Source organism: Cydia amplana, chromosome 10 (assembly GCF_948474715.1).
Source record: "Cydia amplana chromosome 10, ilCydAmpl1.1, whole genome shotgun sequence".
NCBI classification, from domain to species: Eukaryota; Metazoa; Arthropoda; class Insecta; order Lepidoptera; family Tortricidae; genus Cydia; species Cydia amplana.
Window position 1 is genome coordinate 4,536,526 of NC_086078.1, and position 21,216 is coordinate 4,557,741.

The following is a 21,216-nucleotide window of genomic DNA, read 5'->3' on the forward strand; positions in this document are numbered from 1 at the left end:
TATTGTAAATATAATATTTAATGCGAAGCTAAATCGAGCCATAGTTTTCAGAAAGAACGATGGCATGACATGACAGCCATTGTCAAATTTTCTTCAATCACTAAAGCTGCTAAAGCAGCCAGTCTTTTTAAGTAAGTTCAATACAAAACAAGCTACATCTTTATTTGTTCAATAAAGTATCACGTGTGTTTAAGTTAAACGCAGCAGTGAGCGCCTGAAATTATTTTAGGTGAAATAAATATACAACAGATGTTTGTGCTAAGTGTTTATTGCAGACACACTTGCGATAACAATACCTTATGGAGCAGAACCTAGCTTAAATCTAACCTAATTAGGGTAATTATATATAATTAGTCATTTAAATACAGGAAATAACTTAGCAGTGCCGGATTGTTTACCTACATTTTGTATATATTCTAAATACCGTATGCATTTAATGGGCATACTTAAACAATATTTTGTATTTGGTTAAAAGGAATACTGGTTGCTTACGGCACAAGGTTGCAGCGTAGTTCTTGCGTAATTTTCCCTAACTATATGGAAAATATCGTCAATTAACTCTTGAGGATCAAAAAATTATATATGTATGTAGTTCCTTTAAGATTTGCGCAGCCGGCACTGCTAATGGAATATATGAAAAATATCTCCCGATCTTAAACTAAAACAGCATATTGAGATCATTTACTGAGATCTAATCTTTTCCTCGACCTTAAAACTTGGACCTGAAGTTAGAAAGACCCATATTTCTGGATCTGAACGTGAATCCTTCCCCGATTTTAGTGGTGCTGTTGTCAGCGTTGTTCCTTACTGTTTTCGAGGGTTCAACCTGCAAGTGGAAATGTAAGCATTAACATTTCAACTAGAAAATATTCTGTAAGTAGGTACTCTCCCGTCATAGGAGTAGAGACTCCCATCAATGCTACCTAATACCCATGAAAATTACGATGGCAAAATCTTCTCTGAATTTCTCGAAAATAGTGTTTAGATTATCCTGTGCAAGTATGCAACGACTTTAAAACTGGACTGTTCCTTCACTTATACCATCAATATATTCAACCCACAGTGCGATATAAGCGAGTCCAAGGTCCATGAAAATGACGATTACTATGCAAAATGTTCTCGACTCTTTTACGTTACAACGTGAAGTAACTAATCTAGCTGTGTGACATCTCCAATAACTGGCCTCTTCCTCCACTTATACCACCAGTACTCCACCCCCAGCGTGATACAAGCGAGGCCAAAGCCCATGAAAATGACGATGAACATGCCATCAATGTTCTACATAGACGTAGATTTGTGGCATAGGCATAAGTAGTACCTAGAATTAGAAAATAGATTCTGACCTGTGTGACATCTCCGATAACCGGTCTCTTCCTCCACTTATACCACCAGTACTCCACCCCCAGCGTGATACAAGCGAGGCCGATGCCCATGAAGATGACGATGAACACGCCGCCGATGTTCTGGATGGAGATGCCGTCAGACTGGTCTTCTTGCTTCTCGCATTTCATGGCTTCCGGGTTGTTGTTCCACCAGTTCTCTTTCAGCTTTTCCAGTTTGCGTTTGTTTAGGAGTTGGAGGATTCTGGAACAGGTTTTTACTTATAAGGTAAACGTACTGCTCGACGCGGTTCCAGTACATGTCATCTTGAAACTTAAGTCATTGTCAATAGAGGTGACAGCAGGGTGTCATCTATTGGGCATTAGCATGTCGAGCACTGTGCGTTTACCTTATACCTATGTACCTATCTTTGTTATGAAATTCAGCAATTTGCAGCGTGTCGCCGCGTCATGCGCCTGAATCTAGAAATACTGTTTCTAATCAAAATGGTACGTCTTTGACACTTTCGTAAATAGGTATACCTACCTATAGTAGCGATTCAAACAATGGATTATCTGCTTAGTAAATGCTAGAGGTGACATTCACCTAAATTACAACTAATTTTAGAATGTTTATTTCAGTTATTCCTAATCGTTAAAACTACTTGCCTTTGACACTTTTTTCAGCATGCGAAATCCCATTTTCCATATTAGGTACCCACGTAGTTATGTCAGTATTCACATTGTATATATTCAGTAAATAATAGTGTTAATGGGATTGGCAAGTCCCATTTCCCATAGAACGTAGTGGCAGTACCTACTCACATCACACAGGCAGGGTGGAACGAAAGTCAACAACATCAATCAAGTCAGTCACGCCCCTGTGGTGTTATACAGCTTTGACCTAATCTAGGCATATGCAACACATTCACACTTTATTGTACCTGTGTTGAGTCTGGCAAGAATGCTGGAAAATGCATCTTGCAAAGCGCATAATGTAATGTAAACATGGAATCACCATTTAAATCAGTTGCAATTGTGTGAGTAACATCGCACACATGCGTTTATTTTTCTCTATGAGATGACGGAAATTTTCTTATCTGGTCTCTGGTCTATGTATAGCTACCACGCTACTGTTAAGTACTACCATACAACTTACTGTATAGATAGAGTCGGAGTACACTAAGGTTTCATGTCAAATGCTACGTCAAGTATGGAGCTTATAGGGATATGTATAATGCCAAGATTGTGCAAAGTTAGCGTGGTCCGAGTCTAGACGTTGACGAGACGAACACCTATTTCAGAGATAGGAACAGAAGATATCAAATTGGCAGGTTTTTTCTACTCACCAATAGATGTCGCTACTCGTTACGTTCTGCACTCAATGGTATTGAAATCGAATTCAGCTTTTATAATTAAAGTTTTAAAGGTTTTATGACGAAAAGTACTTAAGTAAATAGAATATCACATATTTTTTTATCGTAAACTTGCCCCCATTATCTATTATAAAAACGACTTATTCATGAACACTATCAACTAAGTACAAGTCAATAATATCTACCGACAGTGTAATTGTGTAAACAATACAAGTATGTACTTACGATGTCATATATAACTACTTCAATAATGAAGCCGACTTCAAAGAGAAGTCAGCAATTTTACATAATAAAGATAGTTTCTTCACACAACTAGCATGACGTTTAAGACTTTATGCATTTATAGTTCTATAATTAGCTACGTGATACACAAAACATTCTGACCGACTGTGAGCTTAAGCTAATTACCTGACCTCCCCACCTGATCAAAATAATATCGCCTAAGTTTACAGGGATTGGCAACTGGCAAGGTTTTTGTAGATGGCGCCAGTATATTGTGCCATCAATGCATAATCAATGCAGTTCAGCATTGCGAACTGTTGGCTACGTGCATTTCAACCAGCCGATCAAAACCGCAATGTAATGAAAGTCGCATGCGAGTTCGCGGGCCGTCTAAATCAGCCCTTAGCTTCACCTTTTTTAATCATGACAGCGATTGTTGCAGTACCACTGTCACATTTTGATGTGCTTGTAGATAGTACAATTTGAGTACATTTGTTTTGTATTCATTTGACCATTAAATTAACCATAAATATAGTGTGGTCGTGCCAGGGAGTATCTACTCAGCACGACCACGACCTGTATGTCGCTATGCCAAAACCGAACGAGTACAATTTTTAAAAACATAAGTACATAAAAGTACATTTCTTTTCATGAATATGTACCGCAAAAGAAATAATACCACTAATAATAATAATAATAACCGCCATGTGGGATGTTGATTCGACGATCATTGTCCCGATAGTCGTTTCAGTGAACGGTCTAATAGCGAAGAGTCTCGACCAACATCTTGAGAGACTCTCGCTAGGTGGTTGGATCAAGGGTCAGATGCAGAAGGCGGTGATCTTGGACACGGCGCGGATAGTCCGCCGGTTCCTCTCTCTGCAGCCCTGACCACCGGCAGCTTGGGCCTTGCCCCGCTGCTGGCGGCACCCTAGGTTAGGTTTTTTATAATATGTTTATAAGTATTTTGTATTGTTTTTGTAAGTGTTTTTGTATTTTATTTTTATATCCATATTATAAAATAACCTAACTTAAGACCAAAAATAAATAAAGAGAATAATAATAATAATCGTTGACATCACCATCCCCCATGATGAGAATCTCGTGAGAGCCGAGAAGGACAAGTCCAGCAAGTACCTAGACTTGGCTCACGAGATAACCGCCATGTGGGATGTTGATTCGACGATCATTGTCCCGATAGTCGTTTCAGTGAACGGTCTAATAGCGAAGAGTCTCGACCAACATCTTGAGAGACTCTCGCTAGGTGGTTGGATCAAGGGTCAGATGCAGAAGGCGGTGATCTTGGACACGGCGCGGATAGTCCGCCGGTTCCTCTCTCTGCAGCCCTGACCACCGGCAGCTTGGGCCTTGCCCCGCTGCTGGCGGCACCCTAGGTTAGGTTTTTTATAATATGTTTATAAGTATTTTGTATTGTTTTTGTAAGTGTTTTTGTATTTTATTTTTATATCCATATTATAAAATAACCTAACTTAAGACCAAAAATAAATAAAGAGAAAAATAATAATATAACATATATAATAATATATGTAACTTTATACCAACTGTATGTAAAACCCTTTTTATGTGCAAATAAATGATTATGATTATGATTATGATTATAAAATCATCCGTGGACGTGCTGTATAATACCACACAGTATATTCGTTGCTCCTTACTTTACCTCTTTTATTGGTTAAAAGGTAAGAATTTGACCACAATCACAACCACCTTCAACAACCAACAACCTAAAATCGCATGCTATTTATTGCAAGGTCCGTAGAAGCCTTATACTGGTTCGTATATGATGCGTTCGGAAAGCATTTGTTAATATAATAATGCCTGCCCGAGTCACCTTTACGACAATTTGCATACAGCAGCATTGACCGTTATTTAGCCCTCATGTCGGTCGCTTACGTAGTCAACGATAACAACTAAACAAATGTGAATACACAACACAACTACACATACAAACGTCTTTAGCTAATGTAGGTACTAGGTATATGATTCAGGGTCGTAAGTATGTAGGTACCTACTAAAAGTACGATAAGGCAAGTAGGTATTAGAAGTAATAATATTTATGATGGCGATTATTAAGGCGCTATTCGTAAAAGGCTGTCAAATCTAAAGACCTCCACAGACCTTGCAACAAATTTCGGAGTTCGACACATTGCCAACTATACCATAAGTGACTACCTTTGTAGCTGCAATTAATTCATTCGATCAATTAAAACGGCGCAATGTATCGGGTAGTATCGGTGATCACATGCGATTTGTTGCAACGTGACTTACGTGAGTGAGTCCTTAAACATTAAATACCTATGAAATTTTGATTTTTAAACACATAATGCTTTACTCGTACCGTACTCGTAAATATGTGTAATGCTCAAACTGCAATTAGCGCTAGCGTTATGTTCAATTAGAATTATTTTTAATAGGTGACGATGATCCTTATGTCATTATGCAGCCGTGCGATGGCCAAGTCATTATACGTATTACAAACTAGCTGTGCCCGCGGCTCCGCCCGCGTGGAATTCGGTCTGTGTCAGTAAGCTAATTCATCCCTAATTTCTCTTTCTCTCCCCTGGAGGCGGAACTTGAAGTAAAGTTGACAGATGGATACGATTAGCGGACTGAAGTCCAGATAAAATATTTTACAATTAGGTAGGTACTTACCACTAAACAAAACTACACTCCAAAACGAATAGTTTTTTTCGCCCTTATTCCAATATTAGACGTGATTTAAACGACACAGAGTTATAGTAGGTGTATAACGGACCCCTGCGTGGGCAGGCGCGATGTGTAGCCAACGCGCCCAATGAGGTGAAGGGGTGATTTCCCCAAGAGTCGGGTCCGAGTCCGGACGGCCGCTGGCGAGGTTGCGGAAGAGTACTTCGGCGTTCCTGGGACCTCGCCTTATAGCAGCGAGGCGGCAACAGAGGGGTTTTAGTGGGTAAACCTGGGGTCTCATTAGCTCACAACAGGGAGTCCCACATAACCATCCCGGCCCGTCCCCGCGCCGGGTGGTATGCTTAAAGCATTTCCCCTCTTAAAAAAAAAAAAAAAGGTGTATAACGGACAATACAGTACTACTTTTGTATTTTTACGTTCTTGAGTGTACCTATCCAAAACATGTCCATAGCAAATATCATCCAATTCTGTCCTCCAGTCAAATCATTCTGAGCATGAAAAATTAAGATTTATACACATAGAAATCCATACTTCCTAACAAACTTTCGAATTTAGGTCTAATATTATATTAGTTAGAAGTAAGATTACAGGAAAGGAGAATATTATAAATATCAAAAACTTGAGGCCGAGTATTTACACTTTATTTACAGTTATGTTTATGTATGCACAACTAAATATCTACATATATGTATGTACCGGGGATTACTTTTAACAGTGTAAAAAAATGTTTAATTATAAATTGGCCTAAGTCGTAGTCGCTTGTAGTGTTGAGTCGCTCACTCGTGAGGCACCTCATTTGTACCACTCATTTTGTTAACTTGTCGCAGTACTTCGTACCGCAAAAATGTCTTACTTCACTCCACTATTCATTTTACTCATTTACTCGCGCGCATCACAAACACCTCTTGCCACATAAATCATTCACACACTTCAAATTTCAAAAAAACTCTTATCCGTTCAAATTCACTCGCGAGTCTCGCGACCCTCAAAACTCATACACTCCTCACAACTCGCAACAGAGTCCCTGGATCGCGCGAGGCACTAGGTGCTCGCCTGCTCGCCGACACTCAAAACTCAAATGTCTCAAATGAAGAAACGAGTAATGATCCACACTGTCAACTGCCGAACTACAAACCTTATTGCAACGACAAAAGGTCCACCGAGAAATGCGTTGAGTTTGTACCACTCACCGCCTCTCTGTGACATGAACCCCTCAAAATCCTTTCAAAATGAAACAATGAATTAGAAATACCCAAAGAGGGAGTGAGACCGACACGCGACGTACTTTAATATCGCTTCGCGTCACCACCGAAAATACGTTAACAATTAAACACGAAAGACAAAAGCGTAAGCGCTGCAAGCTTTCATACATCTTAAAAAAATTGTCGCTCAACAGCGACAATTTCCAATTCCAACGAATTAATGGAATAGTTGACGCTGAAAATATGCTAGTACCTCACCTCATTTGAAGTAATACATTGTAACACCTCATTTTAGAAAATGAGGTACTCATACAAACTCATTTTAAATTGATGTCCTACCCATCACTAGTCGCTTGGTAGGGTGCCCAGAATGCCATCTTTATTAAAGTAGGGCTTAACCCTTAAAATCGTATTAAAAACGCGAGCGCAGCGAGCGCGAATTTTTTTGATAGAAAAAAAATTGAGAGATGGGAGTAATGTTGTCAGGGACACAGCCGCAATGGTTTACGTGAAACGTTGGTGTGGATATCTAATGCGAAAGCCGAAGGCCGAGCTCCATGTAGGGCCGAAGGCCCGAAGCGTCCAGGCTGTCAGTACTTAAGCACAGAACAATAGTATCAGTGTCTAAATGCGAAGGCCGAAGGCCGAGCTCCGCGTAGGGCCAAAGGCCCGAAGCGTCCAGGATGTAAGTGTTTAAGTCGTAGTAGTAGTCGCTCGATAGGGTGCCCAGAATGCCACCTTTATCAAATTAGGCTTAACCTTTAAAATCGTATTAAAAACGCGAGCGTAGCGAGCGCGAATTTTTTTTGATAGAAAAAAAATTAGAGAGGCTATGTCAGGGACATAGCCGCAGTGGTTTACGTGAAATTTTGGTGTGGATATCTAATGCGAAAGCCGAAGGCCGAGCTCCGCGTAGGGCCAAAGGCCCGAAGCGTCCAGGATGTCAGTGCTTAAGTCGTAGTAGTAGTCGCTCGGTAGGGTGCCCAGAATGCCATCTTTATCAGATTAGGCTTAACCTTTAAAATTGTATTAAAAACGCGAGCGTAGCGAGCGCGAATTTTTTTTGATAGAAAAAAAATTAGAGAGGCTATGTCAGGGACATAGTCGCAGTGGTTTACGTGAAATTTTGGTGTGGATATCTAATGCGAAAGCCGAAGGCCGAGCCATGTAGGGCCGAAGGCCCGAAGCGTCCAGGATGCCAGTGCTTAATCACAGAACAATGGTATCAGTGTCTAAATGCGAAAGCCGAAGGCCGAGCTCCGCTTAGAGCCGAAGGCCCGAAGTGTCAGTCGTAGTAGTAGTCGCTCGGTAGGGTGCCCAGAATGCCACCTTTATCAAAGTAGGCTTAACCTTAAAAGTTAAAAACGCGAGCGTAGCGAGCGCGAATTTTTTTGATAGAAAAAATTGAGAGAGGCTATGTCAGGGACACCGCCGCAATGGTTGAATTTTGGTGTGGATATCTAATGCGAAAGCCGAAGGCCGAGCTCCGCGTAGGGCCGAAGGCCCGAAGCGTCCTGGATGTCAGTGCTTAATCACAGAACAATAGTATAACTGTCTAAGGGCGAAGGCCCAAGGCCAAGCTCCGCGTAGGGAGGAAGGCCCGAAGCGTCCAGGCTGTCAGTGCTTAAACACAGAACAATAGTATTAATGTAGGTTAATGTGTGTGCTGGGCTCTCCAGTACCCGCTGATGCACCGCAGTACTTACCGTCGAGCGCGTCTGTCGTGCGAATCCGCTGAGCGGTCAACCGTTCTTCGCACTGCGTGAACGTCTCCGATTCTTCCTCAGATTCCTGAGACCGTGCTACCTTGTAACCTCAATACGTTGCGAGAATTTCGCGAAAAATTAGTTTTTTTCGGATAGGTATGGTAACGCGTTTAAAATGCAAGTCCCAAATTGTTTGACATTTACAATTACTTAATACCTATTTAAAAACTTTCGCGTTTCGAACACATATTAACTCACATTTATAGACCTATCTCGAAATTTATTTTATTACCTTTATTTACCGACGTTTCGACACAGGTTTCACTGGTCATGGTCGCGGCTAACTGATGTCCCAAAAAAATGTCAAAACAGAGATTTGTGCAACTACCCGACGAAAAGTGTATGAAAAAGTTTGGGGTAGACATCATATTTTCAAACCACCCACTTCACATAATGTTAATTATTGTCAATAAACCCGCGATAGACCCGTCTATAAATGTGATTTAATATGTATTTGCAAAGACGTTTGACATTGACTAAGAAAAATGTTGTTTTTTTTACAAAGTACATTCACAAAAAAAAAGTGTGCACCACTTTCTTAAGTTAGCGCCATAAGATTCAGGTGCAAACATAACTTAATTGAGTGTAGTGGCCACCCCCCCTTTTAGGGGTTTAATTTTTCTAGCCTAAAATAGGGCCTGGGAGTTTCTTGACAGATTAGTAAAGTTTGCATCAAAATCCGTTCAGCCGTTTTCACGTGATGCGCGGTCAAATAAACAGACAAACAGATAAACAGATAAACAGATAAACAGACAAACAGACAAAAATTCTAAAAACTGTTGGAACGTGTTCTGTTATCGATTCTAAGTATCCCCAACCAACTTTTTTTCGAATATCTTCCATGTACAGACTTTCGACCCTCTTCAGCTTTATTATATGTATAGATTAAAGATATCTTATTGATACGGTTTTAACACCCCCTGGAACTGATTAAAATAACCGAGTTGGTTTCACATTACATCTCAAAACTTTTTTGTAGTAAAAGCGTTGCGAGACTTGGAGCTTTTTACATGTAATGTTTTTGATGAGATAATAGTCTTTTTGGTACCAAAACAGATGTATGGAGTGAGCACTCTTGTCTTACTATATTTCTCTATGACAGTACCCACTTCCACCTCAGACTTCCACATATCACTTCAACAGCTGTGTAATTATATAACACGAAATTAAAATCCGACTTAAGTAAGTACGTCATCACATAAACAATTGTGATGTCTACGTAAACCACAAATAAAATCAAATTAAATCTATTATTATTTTTTCGTATCGTTAATAAGATTAAGCCTATAGACTCAAGACAAGATAGACAATTTGCCATTCATATTCATACAACTGTCAACACTTTTCTCACGGTTGACGTTAACGTATAATAAATTCATATAATTTACCCTGTATAATATGGAAGTGTTAACTGTTCTAAGTACCTACGGTAATATATAAATAATAAAATGTCGGCCGACCCGATTGACTTTGAGAACTAGTTTGGTCTTTAATCAACTTATTTATATATTAGGTACCTAAGCTGTTTTAAAGACTAGTTTTTAGGATTCCGTACCCAAAGGGTAAAAACGGGACCCTGTAACTAAAACTCCGCTGTCCGTCTGTCTATCCGTCTGTCTGTCACCAGTATGTAACTCATGCACCGTGATAGCTAGACAGTTGAAATTTTCACCCATGAAATATTTTTGTTGCCGCTTCAACTGTCTATCTATCACGGTTCATGAGATACAGCCTGGCGACAGACAGACGGACAGAGGAGTCTTAGTAATAGAGTCCCGTTTTCCGGCAGACGGGCTTTAATAGCTTACCTTTCGCCGGACACTTTCTGCTATCTTATTGTTAAGCAGGACAGGGAAAGAGCATAGGTATTCCTTTATCTATATCTCTCTTAGCAGAAAGCATTTTGAAAACCCCCAACTAAGGGCCCCCCCACATCTAGCGTCTTTCGAGCGTCGGCGTCGGTCAGCGCTATGGAAAATGACGTCGCTGCGCAGTTGCGTCGACGTCGCGTCGACGTTGCGTCGAGCAGGGCCATAGAGTTGTAGACGCCGACGAGACGCCGACGCGACGTCGACGCAACTGCGCAGCGACGTCATTTTCCATAGCGCTGACCGACGCCGACGCTCGAAAGACGCCAGATGTGGGGTGGCCCTAAATGAAAATGGAAGAGAAGATTACGCATTATTAAACTGGTCCTTCAGCGGCGACCCTTGCTGGACGGCAATGGCGTAAGGCTTCCGGGAAAACTCGTCTCCGACCATCTGGAGGTCGCAGCTGGTCAGCACATAGTAACGCACGTCGGTGGCATCGCCGAGCCAAGCGAAGCCTTCGCTTGAGCTCTCTGAGTCACGGACCTGGACAAAATATATGGAATTAGGTGCTGTTAGAATTAGGTACCGTAAAATGGGGTGAGTAGGGTTCGCGGGGAGAGTTGGGTTATGAATGGGTTTAAAGGGGGGTGAGATGGATTTTTAAGGCTACTGCTACAAAAATAATGTATTCCAATTTAAAATGGAGCTATAGTAATACTCATAATTAAAAAAATCAATCCAACAATCTTCCAAAATCACGTTTGTATGAAAATCCAACTCACCCCAAATACGAGGAACTACGGGGTGAGGTGGGTTTTCCTATTTATCGTCAAAGTTATGAAACGGAACTACCCAAAATAAAATAAAAACTAAAATACAAACGTCCGGAACACTTATTATATACACCATTCAGTTTGCATATGTAAAAATAATCAGTAATCAGTGTGTTTATTGCTTTCATAGGTTATACAGGTTGGTACATTTTATTGGTTCAATGTTATCGAGGTTTGAATGTCAGTTTTGCGCCTACTCACCCCATTTTACGGTACCTATACATTGAGACCATCAGTGATACAACTGTCAAACGGGCATAGGACGTTGGTAAATACAAACGCACGACTACCACAATATCGAAAAGAAATTAAATAAAAAGGTGTAACTTTGAACTTTGAAAATTCTTATGAACTCCGCTTCTTCTACAAAATTTGAGTCGTTTAACTTCAAACTCGGGTAAATCCATGTGTCAGATTATGCGATTATGGCATTCAGAAAAGGTAATAAGGTAGATATTTGCTATTTTGCTGAGTGTCGAATGGATTTACCTGAGTTTGAAGTTAAGCGACATGCACATTTGGCAACCGCTAGCTTCGCTCATTCCACGTCGCTCAACAGGCGATTAGTGACACAAACAAAAACTTGTAAAACAAAAGATGGGCGTTTAAAAGGCATCCCTAAAATGCATATAGCTTGGCAAAAAAGAGTAGAAATTAAAAAGTGGCAACACTGTAGTGTCGTCCCGTTTTCTTATATAAATTGGTTTGAAAGGGACGACACTACGTGTTGCCACTTTTTAATTTCTACTCTTTTTTGCCAAGCTGTACATATAATGTAATACGTACCCTTTGGACTGCTTCTTCCACGGAATTTGGTAACCCAGCTTCTTTCATCGCTTGCCACATTTTGCTGTACTTGTCGCTCACGGGGTAGTCCCAGACTGCTAGCTTCGCTCGCTCCACGTCGCTCAGGCTGTCGTTGAGGCTCATCTCTTTCCATATTCTGTATAAAATGTTAAATTATTAGGTACTAGCGACCCGCCCCGACTTCGCACGGGTTAACAAATTATACATAAACCTTCCTCTTGAATCACTCTATCTATTTAAAAAAAAACGCATCAAAATCCGTTGCGTAGTTTTAAAGATCTAAGCATACAGACAGACAGACAGACAGGGAAGCGACTTTGTTTTATACTATGTAGGGATTGTGATATCGTAGATAAATGCGTTTAGGAGTTTAGATAAAACCCAAGATGTGATATTAGTCTATGTATGTCAATGTAGAATGCCTACTCTAAAATCCAGGCAATAAATTACACAAAGCCCATTGTCGTTTATTAGGTAGGTTCCCTAAATTTCCTTAAAATCCTATCTTTCCCTATTTTTCCTTTCATTCTTTGCTTTTGTTTACTTTTATTACCGACGCGACGTTTGATTCTGACTGCTCAGTTAGCTCAATTTCTCGAAAGAATTTAGGAACTAATCCAATCATTCCGGGAACAAACATCCTTTATTTTATCCACAACAAAAATAATACGGGTTACAAAAGTAGTATTAACATATATATACCTGTATATTTTTATATTTACTTAAGCCATATCGTGAAGCTAAAGAACGAGGTGAATGACCGATAACCCGATAATAAGAATTCAACGGAAACGCCTCATATAACCACATGGGCAAATATTACGAGATCACGTCACGCAAAGAACGTCTGAAAGACGAACATTCATTCGGAATAATAAACAAACCGTTTAGTTTTTAAATAATATTATGAAACGCGCGAAATATGAACTGTTTGAAATTTAAAGATTTATATTCTGTATAAAATGTTAAATTGTTAGGTAATAGCGACCCGCCCCGGCATCGCACGGGTTAACAAATTATACATAGGTAAACCTTCCTCTTGAATCACTCTATTTAAAAAAATCGTATCAGAATCCGTTGCGTAGTTTTAGAGATTTAAGCATACATGGGACTATGGGACAGACAGACAGCGGGAAGCGGCTTTGTTTTATACTATTTCTAATCCGGTGCTACTCGTATAGATAGGTTGTAAGTTGTAAGGGCGGATACAGACGGACAGCAACCCGACTGCAATTTCTACAGGGCCTTAAAGTCACTTAATCGGCAATTGACTATAAGCAGCAATTACTTATATACTTACCTGACTCTGCACATACGTAGGTTGACACATGTTACATAATGTATCAAATGAAGCCTATTTTCCTAGAAATCTATCTGAGGCAATTGAGTGAAGGATTGTGATGTCATGAGAATCTAGTTGCTAGAACAATGAAGATTTGTATAGTGTTAGTACGTGACGATGGCACTTTATTAAACAAACTTCAGTTAAATTGAAGAGGTTGACATGATGTCACAGTCGTATTTACGATACCTTCGTTACCTCTACGTATTAAATATAGGAATGACGAGTAGGTATAATATTCGGTTTAATGTTGTTGATTAAAATAGTTAAGATGACGTATGTTGTTCTAAGAATGTAAAGCTTCTGTTACACTGACGGCGGAACGCAGGTGAGACGCGAGATTATAATTTATGTTCAATGAGGTTGGCCGGTCGAAGTATTTTACAGATGGCGCCAGCATGCCTATAAATATACCTACCTAATAATTGTCAATCCCAAGAAATCTAAGAATAGTGTGAAATTCTTGTTTTTTAGTATGAAACTCTTATAAATAGTGTTTATCTAATTATACTTCCGAATACTAGATAATAACTTACTCATAAAACCTGACTTCGATATGCGCCATGCGTTCGAAGTACGTCATCGCAGCGGAGCCGTTCAGCGGGGCGTATTGTATCTTGTATTGCTTCGACAGATCGTCCAGGGATTCGATGGGCGTATCCAAACGGGATACGGTCAGGAACGCGGCCAAGTTAGCTGTGTATGATGCTATAATGATGAACCTAAAATGGTAAGGCTTATTGAGCGGTGTAAATAGTATTTTTTCAACGCTTTTGTACACGATATTATAATATGTAGGTCGTTACTTTTATAATTGGATCAACCCCGAAATAAGAAAAAAGTAGCTATACCAAAGAAATCTTTGAGAACGAACTAGCCAAAATTAACTGTCGATTTTTTTTACAAGACCATCAGCTGGGTCGGTCGAATGGTTCAGTAGCAGGTATGACCTCCATCGATATCACACCTATTGACCTATTGGTTCTTAGCCTAAGGTTTATATATTTGCTTATTCTACATCAATTTTTATACAAAATAAATATTTAGCAAATACCTACTGAAGTGTCCCGCCAGCTTGACGTACGAAGTCACAAATAGGTGCAAAAACGTTTCGAGACAAACTGTTAAAGACATATGCAAGCAATTATGCCCTACCATGAACATTCGTATAATCATGATGTTAATGTAAACATTTGTAACTATATACTCGTAACGTTGTAAATGTCATAAATATAGGTATGTCATTTACAAAGTAATCTACAGTAAAAACATGGCATAGCAAGTTTCGTTTGACATTGTGAAAAATTTTAAGCAAACCTGGTTTGCTTAAAATTTTTAGTTATTTTTTTTGTGGAGTGTTATTATAATCGTCATATTTTCATAGAAAATTGACATTAATGATGACGTCGCCACACATTGACGTTGCAATGACATGCATTTTCACAACTAGCTATTAAAAGAGGCTGATAAATTTGCCATGTTCTTTAGTCTACTTACTTATACCTATACGATGTGGTTACGCCGGTGCCGGTGGTTGACATGTGTATCTCGACATTATAAACATATAATAACAATATTATACACGACACGCATTAAAGAAAAGACTGATTAAATAAAAATACAGCAGAGGTAAAATCTAATTTTCCGGTCATTCACCTGTTGGGCGTGGTCGATTTAAAAATGCATGGGCTTCTGACATTTTCTACCGCTTAAACTTGCTTGGTTTGGTACTGAACCGAAGCATAATTTATGAGTAGGTACCTGTGGGTACCTTTAATAGGTATACGTAAATAGACCTATACATGATGGTCGGACGGCATAGATGCTTTAGACTCAGTCTAGGTAATTTAAGTGACATCATAGCGTTAACTCAGTCAGTCAACCAGGAATTAATAATATGTAGTACCTATACCTTATGTAAGTTTCATCCGTACAATTTTGAAATTTAATTTGTGAATATTAAGATTAATTTACGATTTTTTCATATTAGATTACGTACATATATCTATGCTCCCGACCCGCTGGCGCTATGACTGGCTCTTAATTTTTACGACATCGAACGTGTGCGTGGTAATAAACAACAAATTAGTTAATTAAAACAGCACATTGCACAGATTTTGTAGCTCATAAATTCTAACTCGACTCTATCCCATGATACTACGGCTTCATTTTGAAAGAACACAAGTCAGGTACTAAAAAGCGAAACGCTCAACCAAATATCATCTTTATACCATGCATTTAAAGTCTCTATTATATTAACTCATGTCTCGCGTAAAATATTTTTAAAATTGTATTTTTTAAATGGCATTTACCCAAACAGCCACCAAGTAGCGGCCAGTAGCCGGCCAGAGAGGTTTTTTGGCGCCTCCCCACCTCCTTGAGGAGTCAGTGACGTCATGCAGAACCATAGACACTCCTTTAGGTTGAATTCGCGCTTTTCTTCGTCGTCTTTATATTTTTCGCGGTTATTTTGATAGCTGTATGGACTCCATTTGTCGAAGACCCACATAAGAAAACTGGAATTAATATCAGGATGAAATACTTATATTATTTACAGGTAATGGGGTTGGCAACTGTCAAAGGTTTGCATAGATGGCGCCATCATAGCTTGCTTCTTTTTCTATGAGATTTGGCTTAAAGGGCTGGCATCCAAGGCATTAAAAAAAAATATTGACACAATTCGCAACGAATAAAAATAAAGGCCTCTCAAACGTCGCCGATAAACTCTTGCGATTTGGCAAACACAACTTGTCAGTCAGTAAGAACCAGGTAAATTATACCTACTTATCCCTTTCTTTTGAGTACTAGCGTAAGACAAAGACAGTAGGTATGATTCTCTCTGTCTATGTTTGAAATGACAGTCCTGAGCCAAACTTTACCTACATTAATAATCTTGGTCAACCAGATCTTGACAGTAGAAAAAGGCGGCAAATTTGAAAAATGTAGGCGCGAAGGGATATCGTCCCATAGAAAATATGAATTTCGCGCCTTTTTTTACTGACAAGATTTGGTTGACCAGCTATAAAATCGCATGTAATTTGTTGTAACGTCTGTAGAAGCCTTAAGGGAATAAGTTCATGATTGGTTAGCCTTCATTGTTCAATTGTTCGCTTATTTCAAATTGGTTGGCTGGTCAGTAAACCTCGAAATCCATAAAACTTAAGAGCTATGAACTATGAATCATAAACCGTTTTAGTGTTTTACCTTAAGTAATGGAAGATAGACAGGTCGCCGTTTGACCTCGTTCCACAAAATCAGATAAGAAATGATGGAAGCAGGTGTACGCTCGCCCATCGATCGTTACCAATTGTAATAAACGTATAAATGTCACGGATGACCAGCCATAACCAATTTAACTCACGCGACGGTACAAGTTCACTAGTCCAAGATCGTTTGGTATTTATCAAGAAATCGGCTATTAAAATATGGTGTGCTTAATCAAACAACTTTACTTTGCAAACAGGTTTTCGCCAGCTTACCTAGTAAAGAAATATGCAGCCAGTATGGACAGCCAGACGTCGTCCTCCAAAACCGTTAAGAATTTGAAAAGAGAAGTCGGTGTTCGGGGCAGTTTCATCAGGATAGTGATGCCGACTAAGTCGTAGTATGGAACTGTGAAATCTACCACGTTTTCTCGCTCCGCCATCACGGATAACGAAGTCAGTCCTATGTCGGCTCGCTTTTCTATCAGTTCCTTGATAATTCCATTCCAGTTGCCGTTTTCGTCCATAGTGCCGAAGTTACCGTCGGGCACTAGCGTTATTTCATAGTCGAATTTGACGATTTGGCGAATCTCCTCGATAAGATCGATACAATAGCCTTTGAAACCTTTTGGGGCTTCGTCATCCCTTATAATGAACGGCTTTTGCTAATAACAAAAACAACAGAACTTTCGATAACTTAACTGAAAGGTAAGAAGTTTTCACCATAGAAAAAGTGCACCTACCTACCTGTACTCTATAAATTAGGTAGGTACCCATAGGTATTAAAGGCGCACTTTTCCCATATGTTCCGATAAAGGGCGCCTACGATGGAATTTTCCCAAAAATTCGTTCAGTATTTCACAAATGTCAACACTATCATCATATAGCGATTAATGAACCGGCGTAAGCAAAGAAATTATGACGAGATTGTTTACACAGCTGTTCGAGATTTTTATCAAAAGATGAAAACATTGAGTACAAGAACAATGAGCGGAGTTCACCCACCTCTACTGTAACCACTCTATACACGAGTTGGGCCGAATAATCGCTCATATTTTGGGGGTCGGTAAGCGACAGCGGGTTAGAAAGCCCGGCCTTCCAAGAACCCAAGTTCCGGCTGCCTATAGACGCGCCGTCTTTTACGGTAACCGCCGACAAATCTGTATTGAATTCCATGTAACTTCTGCCATTCATCGGGTCGTCCTCGGGTATAAAGAAAGGAGCGTACGTCGGTGTTTCTTTTATCTGTAAAAGTTTGCTTTGATAATAAATGGCATGTCAAAAACAGAGCACAGTATTGTTTCTAGGCCAGGTAGTAATAGCGGTTAGACTCGTACCTCGTGAAAAGCCGTCTTCAGATCCAAGGTCCGATTCGGAGTATTCTTGCCGTCGTAATCGTCACAACTAATATATCTCATATCATTTGGCCATTTGCCAGAATCCAGCAGTGATCTGGAAAATCATAAAACGGAGCCATGGAATATACCGCTCTATAATTAGACTCTACCTACATTGCACGTGGTTTAATGCTAATTTTACGTGATTAGGTACACAAGCACTGAAATAGGAAATTACTTGACTGTTAGGAATGTTCTCAGGGAGAGGTCGAAGTAGAAAGCGGAGGTGATCTCAGGTTCCCCGTTCATGCTGTACGTAGTCTTGATTTTTCCTAGGCGATCCCGGCTTTTAGCGTCAGGAGTCGGTTTCATATACACGATAGTAGCATCTTTGCATCCGCAACTAATATCTCCTTTATCCAGCGTCAAGGCGAACCAAGCAGTTTTCCTCCCAAAATACTGGTTTTCATCTGCTGCGTCCAGTACATTTTTTATAGTCCGTAGACTACCAACGACGAAGAAATTGACTATGTCGAGCTCCCGTAAACTTCTTAGTTGAGTTTTGATGTCGTCTCTGTTATAACTTTTGACCGGCGTGATGACATGTCTAGTGGGGATGTTCTGTAGAAGTGATTTGTATTTATGGTCCATCACTGAAAAAAATATCCGTACATGAGGCAACACTTTATTCAGAGGAAACCCCAAAACATATCTTGAAAACATACCAAAGAACTCGTCAAAGATAATGGCAGCGTTAGTGATGTCTTGCTTAGTAACTATGGCTCTTATGGACTCGGGCAGAATGTCGGCCGGTGGCATCACTTGCAAAAGGAACTTGGTCTGATTGGCATCTAGGTTCCGCCACTGGCGCAGGTCGCCGGCCTGGCCGAACGAGCCAGAAATGGTGGGCAGGCCCAGGGCCGCGGTGAACGACTTTATAGTCTCTGAGCCCACGCCGGTCATGGTAAAATCGAGGACAACGTGAGGCGTTTTCTTGGCCGACAGCATGTCATTGTATTTTCTGCAAACTACAACCAAAACTGTATAGAGTTAGACCAAGAAGGCAGCGATTTTGGTAGCGCAGTCTGTGCAAGTGTTATTTTAAACGTTAAACTGCTATGAAATTGTGACGTTTAAATAATACTAATTACTAACACAGTCTGGGCTATCAAAATCGTTGCCCACTTAGCTTGATCTAACTCTATTTGGAATTAATGGTATATAATATATAATGAGCTGGCAGACATGCTGCAAATAATTAAAAAAATATTGGTCAATCGAATGTACTTTTCTAGTATTTTTCATAGAGCATGGGTACATGCCATCTCAATACAATTGTTCAAGATTTTGCATTATAAAGTTATAAATTGTATGGGGAGGGCATCTGTCACCGTGCCCATGCTATCTATTTGAAAAATACTAGTTTGAAAGTTTGAAATACGAGGGGCGTTCAATAAAAAGTGAGAATGAGTATGTTATATACAACTTTTATTAAATGTAATTTTATTTTTTGACATAGTCACCTTTTAGCATAATACACTTAGTATATCTTTTTTCTAAACTTAAAATTCCATTTCTAAAAAAGGTTTCATTTTGAGTACTTAAAAAATCTTGTACTGCAGCGACTACCGCGTCGTCGTCTTCAAATTTCTTGCCTCTCAGGTATTCCTTCAATCTCGGAAATAGGTAGAAATCACTAGGGGCGAGGTCTGGTGAATACGGAGGATGCTTAAGGATATCGAACCCAGCATCACGTATTGCAGCCATTGCAACGGCGGACTTGTGTGCCGGTGCATTGTCCTGATGGAACAACACAATTTTCGAGAGTTTACCTCGCCGTTTTTCACGGATCTCATTGCGCAATGTTGCTATTTGTTTGGCATATAAAGAGCCCGTAATAGTGGCTCCATGCTCGAGATACTCAATCATTACGACCCCTTTACCATCCCAAAAAACAGAGCCCATGACCTTACCGGCAGATGGGCCCACCTTGAATTTCTTCGGAGTTGGAGATGATGACCTTTTCCATGTTATAGACTGCAGTTTCGTTTCAGGGTCGTAATGATGGAGCCATGTTTCGTCCATTGTTATAAATCGCGCCAAAAAAAGTTCCCGGTCTTGCTGTATCAGGTCCAAAGCTTCTTGACAAATCTCGACTCTAGTTTGTTTTTGTGTGTCAGTAAGCATTCTGGGTACCCAACGCGCTGATACCTTTTTCATACCCAAGCGTTCTTGTAAAATATTATGCACGCTCCCCGTTGAAATCTTTACATTTTCAGCAATAAAACGAACCGTGACACGACGATCCGCCAAAACTAAGTTTTCGACTTTTTTCACAATTTCTTCAGTTACTGCTGTAGTAGGGCGTCCGGAGCGGGGGTCATCCATGGTCGATGTTCTTCCACGTCTAAATTCGGCGCACCAACGTGCGACTGTCGAATACGGAGGAGCATTAGACCTTAAAGTGTCCCGTAAATCTAAATTGACTTGGTCCGTAGAAACATTTTTCAAACACAAGTATTTGATAACGGCGCGCAGTTCAATTTTCTCCATTTTCGCTAACGTACTCAATAGCATCGCAAAGAAATCGCCGTATTTTTTTTAAAACAAAAAACAGTTAGTTTTTTTTTTCATGGCAATCAGCTAGGTAGATTAGCTTTACCGGCCAGTATTTACTTTCCTAATATTTAAAGAGTTTGCATCTCATTCTCATTATATATTGAACGCCCCTCGTAGAGTAGGTCATACTTTATGTCAAAGTCCCTATAAGACGATGCAGAAAATAAGTATAAATTATTTTAAAGATATTAAACCTGTCTGTCTAATATTACCATTTTCTAAGAAAGCTTTAGCATCAGTCCTGTTTCCAACCACAATGACGGGATCTACCGCCAGCCCCAAAGTCGGATTCCGCCGCACATACTCTTTCGCCACTTCAAACGATTTCTCAGCCAGCGCGTTATTCTCCTCATTGATAAGCACTGAAATATTTTAGTCGGGAAAGGTTAACACAACATACCTACATTATTTAGATAAACGTTGATGTATTTCAAATAAACTGCGAAAAATGTCCACTTACAAACATTTATATTCTGCGTCGTCTGAGAAAATGAAACTGGCACGAACACAAATAGAAGCAAAATGGTGAGTGATGACATCCTAATAATTTATAGCTAATGTTATTTTATTTTGAACATGCCGATCTCCCGAGCGCGCGCGCCTGCTGGTCCCCTCGCGGCCGACTGGGTCGCGTCCTCGTTCACACGTGTAGATTTGTTGTACGGACAGTAACCACGGCGATGCCTGCCCT

At 39.9% G+C, this 21,216-nt stretch overlaps 1 protein-coding gene across 1 annotated transcript; it reads right to left on the bottom strand.

Moving 5' to 3' along the window:
- Window positions 1-614: 614 nt before the first annotated feature.
- LOC134651314 (ionotropic receptor 25a) lies at window positions 615-21,152 on the bottom strand. The gene is made up of 13 exons (XM_063506374.1): window positions 20,986-21,152; window positions 20,738-20,887; window positions 18,632-18,934; window positions 18,145-18,559; window positions 17,907-18,021; window positions 17,575-17,814; window positions 16,846-17,234; window positions 15,679-15,882; window positions 13,903-14,088; window positions 12,004-12,160; window positions 10,752-10,927; window positions 1,344-1,584; window positions 615-826 (listed from the first exon to the last, which is right to left on the bottom strand). The coding sequence occupies exons 1-13, from the start codon at window positions 21,062-21,064 to the stop codon at window positions 710-712; spliced, it is 2,772 nt and encodes a 923-aa protein (XP_063362444.1). The 5' UTR covers window positions 21,065-21,152; the 3' UTR covers window positions 615-709.
- Between the last annotated feature and the right edge of the window lie 64 nt (window positions 21,153-21,216).

Excerpts from the sequence above, each read along its gene's own strand:
- LOC134651314 (XM_063506374.1), bottom strand. The coding sequence starts at position 21,064 with ATGTCATCACTCACCATTTTGCTTCTATTTGTGTTCGTGCCAGTTTCA. Across the intron at positions 18,935-20,737 it reads TAAAGCTTTCTTAGAAAATG|TTTGCAGAAAATACAATGAC; the intron begins GTAATATTAGAC and ends TTTTGGTTGTAG. Across the intron at positions 1,585-10,751 it reads AAGGACCAGTTTAATAATGC|AATCCTCCAACTCCTAAACA; the intron begins GTAATCTTCTCT and ends AACCTGTTCCAG.